Source organism: Galleria mellonella, unplaced genomic scaffold (genome assembly GCF_026898425.1).
Source record: "Galleria mellonella isolate WM207_F2 unplaced genomic scaffold, CSIRO_AGI_GalMel_v1 utg171, whole genome shotgun sequence".
NCBI lineage: Eukaryota > Metazoa > Arthropoda > Insecta > Lepidoptera > Pyralidae > Galleria > Galleria mellonella.
Window position 1 is genome coordinate 2,405,898 of NW_026442014.1, and position 9,098 is coordinate 2,414,995.

At 33.6% G+C, this 9,098-nt stretch overlaps 1 protein-coding gene across 1 annotated transcript; it reads right to left on the reverse strand.

The window, feature by feature from the left end:
- Positions 1-99: 99 nt before the first annotated feature.
- On the reverse strand, positions 100-1,687 carry LOC113518227 (uncharacterized). The gene is made up of 3 exons (XM_026903042.3): positions 1,493-1,687; positions 881-1,147; positions 100-366 (listed from the first exon to the last, which is right to left on the reverse strand). The coding sequence occupies exons 1-3, from the start codon at positions 1,595-1,597 to the stop codon at positions 250-252; spliced, it is 489 nt and encodes a 162-aa protein (XP_026758843.1). The 5' UTR covers positions 1,598-1,687; the 3' UTR covers positions 100-249.
- Positions 1,688-9,098: the final 7,411 nt, after the last annotated feature.

The following is a 9,098-nucleotide window of genomic DNA, read 5'->3' on the forward strand; positions in this document are numbered from 1 at the left end:
ATTGGTTAAAAATATGCCTCTGTGACCACATGGTATTAATTCAGTAAGCATATTTTATTATAATAAAGAACTATTGACTTATTAAGATAAACTACTAAATATGAAATTAACAGTTTATTCATACAGCAATAATATTAATAAATCTACTTCCAGGAGGATATTGCAGTGTTCCCTGAAGTTGTTCATAAAATGGGTTATGTTATGTTAGTATCCCTTTAGCTATTGTTATATACACAATTGGCGCTACATTCAAGATGTTGCAGATACAGCAGCCACCCTACTCTTGCAAACACAGTCATTAAATTGATTCACTAACACTGAGCACAATAGTGATTTATCTGCATTCGCACTGTAGCACTCCAGCACCTGGAATTTAACATTACTAATATGAATCACTGATTAATTTACAGAAGAGAATTAATTTATACACTGTAAGAAAACTGTATAAAAACAACAATATGAATAATAGACTATAAAAAAAGGGTTTAGTGTGGGTTAAAACTCCACTGTCAAAAACTTTTCAATATGCAATAATTATTGAAATATGAATTGCCTATTTCAATATTACTAAAATGAATTTCTTATTTATTGTAAAACAACATACAAGTGACAATTAAATATACTAATAAAAAAAAAAAAAACATATTATAAATCCTTTGATAGATTGTTATCTTGTCATGAAGGAAATATGCTTTTACTATATTTGTGAAAACCTATTAGTGGCTTATTTTATTATCCTAAAACTGTATCTATTTGCTGTAGTGTAGCCCTGGTTTTCCTATGAATAAATAAATAAATATTGTTCATGTTTTCAAACAGGGTTTTTATAGTCACAATTAATATACATTTATACATAAATATAAAAATTTACACAGTTTACCTTTGCTTTTTCATCCTGACAAGGGGGTAATTTACTAGTAATTTTGTCTTTTTGTGCTAATTCAAATAAATCATTGGCTTCCTTCAATGTCTTCTGATATTCAATAACCATGTTAGCATTGATTTTTTCATGTGCTCTCTTCAAGTTGTCAATGCGTCGGGCCCAATAAGCCTCCTCAGCGGCATTTTCATTTTGCCGCTTTTGGGAGTCATAGAATGGAGGTGGCGGGTAATTTGGTGGTGGTGATGCCTGAGGCTGTTCTGCTTGCTAAAAAAAAAATTAATATTTTTTAACTAGTTTGATTTAAATATGTAAATAAAAGGTGCAACCAGGAAAAGTGTATATGCTAAGATAAAGTATCTATATTGATGGTTCATTAATAATTTGATACGTAAGTCGTGTCTAATTAAATGTTTATGATCATATAGCACTTATAACCTAAGACAGTTTTTGGGTATGGCTTGTAAGATAGAATAGACATACAAATGAATGGACTTTATAAATACAAGATATTATATTTGAGTATGATTTATATTTGTGTATGATACATTTATTTTGAAATAACAAGACTTGACATTGATCTAAATTATGTAATGCGACATGATAACTTACCCTAGCGTTCAATTGAGCCTGTATTCGGTCTAATGCTTCTTGGGACACTTGTATAGCATTTTCGTTATCAACACTTATTTTTCGAGTACTTTGTGAACCACCCATGTTTATAAAAATGTATTTTTCAAATAATTTTATCGGCAAATGTCGTCAAAAAGACATTTTTTGACGTTTGTACGACCATTGCCAATATAGAGCATGTTAACTTAACATTTGTAACCACAGATTAAAAATTCAATTAGACACAGATCAAATCAATCCACAGAGTCAGTATCAGACAAAAGTATCCCTTACGCTAGCAGTACAGCTATTAAAAAACAGATGGCACTGTAAGATCAAAGTAACCTCAAAATAATTGTATATCACAGTGGAGGAAATAATAATACGAGGTTTGTCCGGAAAGTACGTATAAAAGTTTTTTAAAAATTTTATTTTACAATTATTCAGGTAAATCTATTTTATCCCCTTCAAAGTACTCCCCCTGTGACATAATGCACTTGTGCCAACGCCGTTTCCACTGTGAGAAGGCTCCTTGAAAGTCCTCTGGTTGTAGGTTTCTCAGCTGCCCCGTCGTAGCTTTTTTTATCTCATTTATGTCCCCCAAATGCCGCCCCCGAAGTACCAATTTGGTTTTTGGGAACAAGAAGAAGTCACACGGGGCCAAATCCGGCGAATAGGGGGGGTGTTCGGTCACCGTAATGGAATTTTTACTCAAAAACTCACGGACAACAAGAGAGGTGTGGGCAGGGGCATTGTCGTGGTGAAGAATCCAACGCCCCTCTCGCGCCAATTCTGGACGAACTCGTGCCACACGAGCTTTGTGGCGTCTGAGCACATCGACGTAGAATTTTCCATCAACTGTCTGGCCTGGAGGGACGAATTCTTGATGGACAATCCCCCGAACATCGAAAAAAACAATCAACTTGAACGCTTTCTCGGCCCTCTCTGAATCTTTTTAGCCACTTGTGGACGGTTGGTTCCTTCACAGCATCATCCCCATAAACTGTTCTGAGATCGGCAAAAATTTCACGGCCATTCTTGCCGAGTTTCGAGAGAAACTTGATTACGACGCGCTGCTCTTCAACGGAAGCGGGCTCCATGCCGACGGGGTTTCGTTAAGAGGTAACTTCACAGATGGCGTGACAAGCCAGTTCGCACCGCACGGCGGTCAGACCAGAACTGAAGCATTGTTAGGGACATAAGGAAGGGGTCCTGCGCTTACCTGGCCTCCCCACTCCTCTTTCTCGCATTCCAGAACACTTTTATACGAACTTTCCGGACAGACCTCGTAGTACCAGATGGTAAATTTCCACTTATTCAAATACTATTAAGTCTGACGTAGGCATTATCTACATGTAGCATAAAATTAAGTTAATTGCAATTACATACACTACGCAGCGAAGTTACGCATATATTGCTTCTATAGAAAAAAGGGGTTGGGGGAGGGAAATGATTGGTAGTAATAAATTCTAACATGCCCATTGCTAGCAATATAATTTGATAAATTCGACGATGAGCTGATTTTCCTGCTTTAGAAAAAGCTGGAAACGATATATATATATCTGATGAATATAATGAACATACGTTTTAAAATTACTTTTCGATAAAAAAAATTCATCAATGTATTGTACAAATAGCGTCAATTGGACAATTGCATGAAAAAATACCGCCGCATGGTCCCGGCATAGAATGGCCACCCTTTTCTTTTCCATGAGTGTTATAAGAGGCAACTAAGGGAACTTAATTGTTAAGGAATGGACAGCAGTGTTCCACTTAAAACATCACCAAAAGTCTAACTGCGGTTGCAGGGGGAAAGGGATTGTTAGTAATGGAGACTGAGAATTCCATTGCTAGCAATATACCCAACCATGTCGACCTCCTCGCGGTTCTCCCTGGAAACTATCATGGTTAATTCCTGATGAATTCATCATGATGGGCTAACTGGCCTGTTTTCATTTTCATCTGTCACCCTTCACTGGTGCTCCGCCAGCGTATCCCGTTAGCGTAGGCGGGGATACCATATATCATTTTCACCCATAAAAAAAAACTGCGGTTGCAAACATGCAGCCAAGCGAGGCAACTATCGGCAGAATCTCCCTTATGAATGAGGCCTATGTTCAGTAGTGGACAGTTAATGGCTGATATGATGGTGAGAAAATACAGTTTAGTCAAATTTAAAAGACAGTTTAAATACTCAGAATCATGCCTAGACTATGAATCTACTATAAGTAGATTCATTAAAGTTTGTCGTAAAAATTTTATTTTACACTCTTGTGAAAACAATATTATTTTGCTTGTTATATGATTTTTTTTCAAGTGCGTCGTATTGTTTGCGTGAAAGAGTAACAAATATCCATCCATCGATCCCTTTGTGAGTATGTTTGTATAAACATACTCACAAACTTTCGCATTTATAAATTAGTAGGTTGTGAAAGTTTATATACATAGATGTTTGGCATTTTATTTTTTATTATTTGCAACATGCACTGTGAGGAATTTTGGCGAATTGAACCCTTCGGTGGGTCGTGACGAGAGGCGCGGGGCTCCGGCATAAAAACTGACCACGATTTTATTGGGTTTAGCATAACCGGTCGAGCCGGTCGCAGGCTGCGCCGCCGCCGCTATCATCCCGCCCGGCCCGTACTTTCTTTTGTCTGATCGGAATGCGCTCCAGCACTGCGGACGGTGTATTTATTAAAGTTAAATAAGATGGTTGTTGCGATATTGAATTTCACACAGAAGAAATAATTGTAAAGAACATTCTCTATTACAAGTAAAATAACTATGTAGCTAACCTACGTTAGGTTAGGAATTTGTGGTTTTAATCTACATATCTATAAAATGGCGATTTGTTTTCATATTCAGAGGAACAGGAGAATGGAATTTTTAAAGGGGTGTTAATGAGATTCTAACAAACCATCCACGTTATCGCTATATGCTGACGGCAAAGTTAGTCAGAATTAATCACTATGATTTTCAGAGAAAACTAAAGAGTACATTGTTAGTAATAAGGCTACTATTTATATAGGGTTGTTGTTGTTGTAAAATCTTTATTGTACATAATTCAAATTAAGCACTGATAAATGATTTAATATACAATGGCGGACTTATCCCATAAAGGGATCTCTTACAGTCAACCTTTGACAAGCTGAAAGACAACTATAGAATGTATAAGGGTAATAACCGTAAAATTAAAGATAAACTAAATAATACCTAGTAAAAAAATGAATATATAATACAATAAAAACAGCTCTATATACCTACATATATAAATAATAAAAGTACATGAATAATAATATAACATTAATATATAAATAAATAAAAACTTACACACATAAATGGTAAATAAAATGTATTTAAATTTTTCACCAAGCTAGATTCTGAAATGAAGTATCTGCAGAAAAATCAAAGTCACTGATATAATATAGAAGGATCATCAAATTGAGTTTGGAATTGAGTTGGCTTGGCCATATAGTTAGGATTATTGACAACCAATAGAGAAGAAAGGTACTCGATTGTTTACATAGTTAAATGAAAAACAATCACCCAATTGATGATGTTTCTATCTCTATATATTGGTGGGAATCAGTGGACGCGAAGTGATTCAGAATTGTTTCTTATGGTGAGGTCTATGTTCAGCAGCGAGTAATTAAAGTTTTAAATTTAATTAACTCAAGGGAAATTCCCACTAAATAGTTAACACACCTAAGATAACTAGTTTAAAGAAATTTTCCATTACTTCAGAGATACGTGTATAACTAATAGTGATATTTAAACACCACACAAAAAGGAACGTACTTCAGCTGTGGCAATGCTGACTATAACTGTAAGAAATTATCATAATTACTTACAGTAATGTTCACTATAATAATAAAAATCCGTCTTAACTAAAAATACTTACTTAAATTAAAATATTATATATATAATTATAAATATAATAATATATAAATTTATAATAAGTTTACTATTGTAATCTTTTTGGAGGAAACAATAAAGAGTATCTATCTACTCGTATTATCACCTATGTAAAATGTATAAAATGTGTAAAATAAATTAATTATTCGGTAAATAAAATAATTTATTAAAAAAACAATTTGAAGATGTGTGCCGGATCGCGCGTTGTGTCCACCCATCGCGCATCGGCCCGGCGCGCCACGCAAGAGCTCTCCCGGCCCCGCGAGCCAACCTACCAACCGCTCAGTGCATTACAGTCAAAGATAATTTGAGATTTTGTTTGATTGTTTGTGTAAGCTTTTTGTAAATTCATGTTGTAAGGATATATCAGGTTATCCTTACTAATATTACAAATGTGAAAGGACGTTTGTTTGTTACTTTTTAGTGTCTTAATGGCTAAATAAATTACTATGGATACTACCAAAGACTACCAATAATTGAATTTAAATTCATTTCATATGAAAATTAGTATATATGTATGGTAGGGATAGTATTATTCCGGTCAGTGAATATATCGCGGTCATGCAGACGAAGTCGTGGTAAAAGTTATTAACCCTTCTTTCCATAATGTTGGAAATTTCCATTATAACATTGTATGCCCAAAAAATATATAAAAGAACAAGTTCACTTTAAGTTGATCGTGTCTGGATACCTTTTTAATGTACATTGCAGAAAAAAAAAAACATAGCTGTCAAATTTATTTTTTAACCATTTTTCTTTAATTATTGAACATGAATTATATCACATTGATTTATTTCACCAAGGAACACATAAAAAATCATGGAAAGAAGGGTTAAAAAAATAAATGATAACAATGATAGGTAATAAAAATTTTGTTTTATTAACAGGCTACATATTTCAGTCGTGATAAAATAGCTAGAGGCCAGAATGGAAGCTAATACGAAGAGGAGTATTTTGTGATGTCCACGGTGTTTATAGGTGACGGTCACCACTTTGCATTATGTGAAATATTAGCCTTTTTATGCAACTCGGCTATTTGCCATTTTATGTCGCATAAAAAAAGTTCAACTCTGGTAGTTCAGTGACATTAAGTTAATTAATTTTTACCCACACTTAAGTGTTGAGTACTTAAAGTTTTTTAAGCGCAGGATCAATAAAAAATCATATAAAAACTGTGAGTTTATTATTAACTTAGTTACACTTGTGGTATATTGCCTTTTATTGCATTAAAAAAGAAATCTGTTAAGTATAAAAAAAAAAAAATCAGGGTTCTGTTCTTTAAAGGAGATATGTTATATCAATTTAATATTTTCAATAAAAATCTTCAATTATCATCATCATTTCAGGCATTATCCGTCCACTGCTGGACATAAGCCTCCTCTATAGACTGCCATTAAGAACCGTCCTGAGTCACCTGCATCCACTGACTCCCTGCAATCCACTTCGGGTCGTCACTCCATCTAGTGGGGGGTCGTCCTATACTGCGTTTGCCCGTATAGGGTCGCCACTCAAAAACCTTTCTTCGCCATGGGTTGTCAGTTCTTCGAGCTATATGACTTAATTTAAAATGCCATTATGCTTGTATCATAACTATCTTAATTACAAAGCTGTATTAGCAATATTGTATATAAAATATATGTATCTTCTCATGTAAAATATAAATAATCGGCAATGCTTCACATAGATTGTAATTTGTTATTGGTACAACATATAAAATGTAATTATTAATCTTATATGACAACTAGCGGCCCGTCTCGGCTTCGCACCGGTGGACAATTTTACATTTTAAAAAGTGGCCATTAAGGCTGCACACGCGACGGATGCTTAAAAATGTAGTAACTTCTCCTGTTTTCCTAATATTTCTCTTCACTGCTCTGCTCCTATTGGTCGTAGCGTGATGAAAAGTATACTATAACCTGCCCAGAAGTTTCGTTAAAATCCGTCGAATAGTTTTTGTTTCTATAACGAACATACAGACAGACAGACAAACAGACGAAAATTTTACTGATTGCATTTTTGACATCAGTATCGATCACTAATCACTGTTATTTATTTTGGAAATATATTTCATGTGCAGAATTGACCTCTCTACGGATTTATTATAAGTATATAGATATTAGATAAAACAAAAATTTAAATTTATTGGTCCAATTTCAATCTATTTTTATTTGATATTCATTTTGTATAATTTTAATCATTAATAAATAAACATTAGTGTTATATCCTTATTTAAATTAATTAATACATTTAATTTGCATGCCTACAATGTTAAGGTAATTAAACTGATGTCGTAAAGTTCCCTCACATGGCTTTTATTATGCTAAATGTCTGTCTAAAGCAAATAAATGTTTCATTTCATTTAAAAAAAAAGGCTCATATAATTTCTATTGATCTACTACTAAATTATCATACGTGAAAGCCAGTTAATAAGTTAAAATTCTAATTGTTATCGTATTTGTTAACTGCTAATCAGCAAATATACCCAATATTTATATAACAATGTAAAAAGTATGGTCGAAATGGAAACCTCCTTGTTAACTATAGCCGGCTAAAAACAAGATTTGTAAAACTAAATTTATAATCCAAGCTTTTACTATATACAATAACCGATCTCGTCACAATAGAAGTCAGTTCTTTTGTAGTACACTCAAATTAATAATAATAATGATTATTTATTTCTGACAACTTTTTGAGTACAATGAACAATTTATAATAATACCATAGATACATTAAAGTTGCAGAGAACTGGTGCCTGAACTGGGTATCCGAAGAACCCGTATCACAAGGCACCAGGAAATTATTACAAAAAGATTAATAAGTTCAGGTACATAAAGTTAACGAGTCTAGCTACTCTATTATTCTATTAGTGTAATAGCCTAAACTGTGCCATATCAAATAGATTGATGTATTTTATATCAATTTATGAAATAAAAACGAAGTGCTCGTAGCCATCATCGCAATTTATAATTGCAATGTCTTAAAGTGATAATAATAAAATTATTTTCACATTAACGTGCTATGCATCGTATCGTGCGGCGTGAAAAGTTTCTCCGTAAAATGCATATTTCCATCTTAATGTTTAATATTGCACGCTGGCGTGCGTTTATGACAGTACACAAAACTTCACTTACTCCACTAAAATTATAACTGTGAAAGTTTGTTTGGATGTTTGTTACTGAATTATACCTAAATGGTTTAAGTAATTATATCTAGTAATGTCACCTGTGAAATTTCACATCATAGTATGTGAAATTCACTAACTGTGAAAAACCTTTTTTTTTATACAACTCAGAATGGCAAACAAGCTGACGGCCCACCTGATGGAAATTTGTAACCGTCGCCTATAGACATGAGCAGTACCATGGACATAACAGAGTATACTGTTTCGCCCATGATACCTCCCATGCGTTGCCATTCCTGAGGACTCAGGTGTTATTCCTCTGTACCCAGTAAATTCACGCCAAACATGCTTCATGAAAATGAAGTATGTTTTTATTTATATTTTCTATTCGCTTTTTACTCTCTTTTCATTTAAAAGTTTCTACTTGTCGGTGCAACTAATATTAGCTTTTTACTAATGCAATTATATTATATTTCAATTTGTATCCAATAATCAAATACTGCTGTTGAATTAGGACCAATTAATTAGAAATTTTTAAATTATCGCTATTTATACTACTCTATATGAAGG

Excerpts from the sequence above, each read along its gene's own strand:
- LOC113518227 (XM_026903042.3), bottom strand. The coding sequence starts at position 1,597 with ATGGGTGGTTCACAAAGTACTCGAAAAATAAGTGTTGATAACGAAAAT. Across the intron at positions 1,148-1,492 it reads AGGCTCAATTGAACGCTAGG|CAAGCAGAACAGCCTCAGGC; the intron begins GTAAGTTATCAT and ends TTTTTTTTTTAG. Across the intron at positions 367-880 it reads GTCAGGATGAAAAAGCAAAG|GTGCTGGAGTGCTACAGTGC; the intron begins GTAAACTGTGTA and ends GTTAAATTCCAG.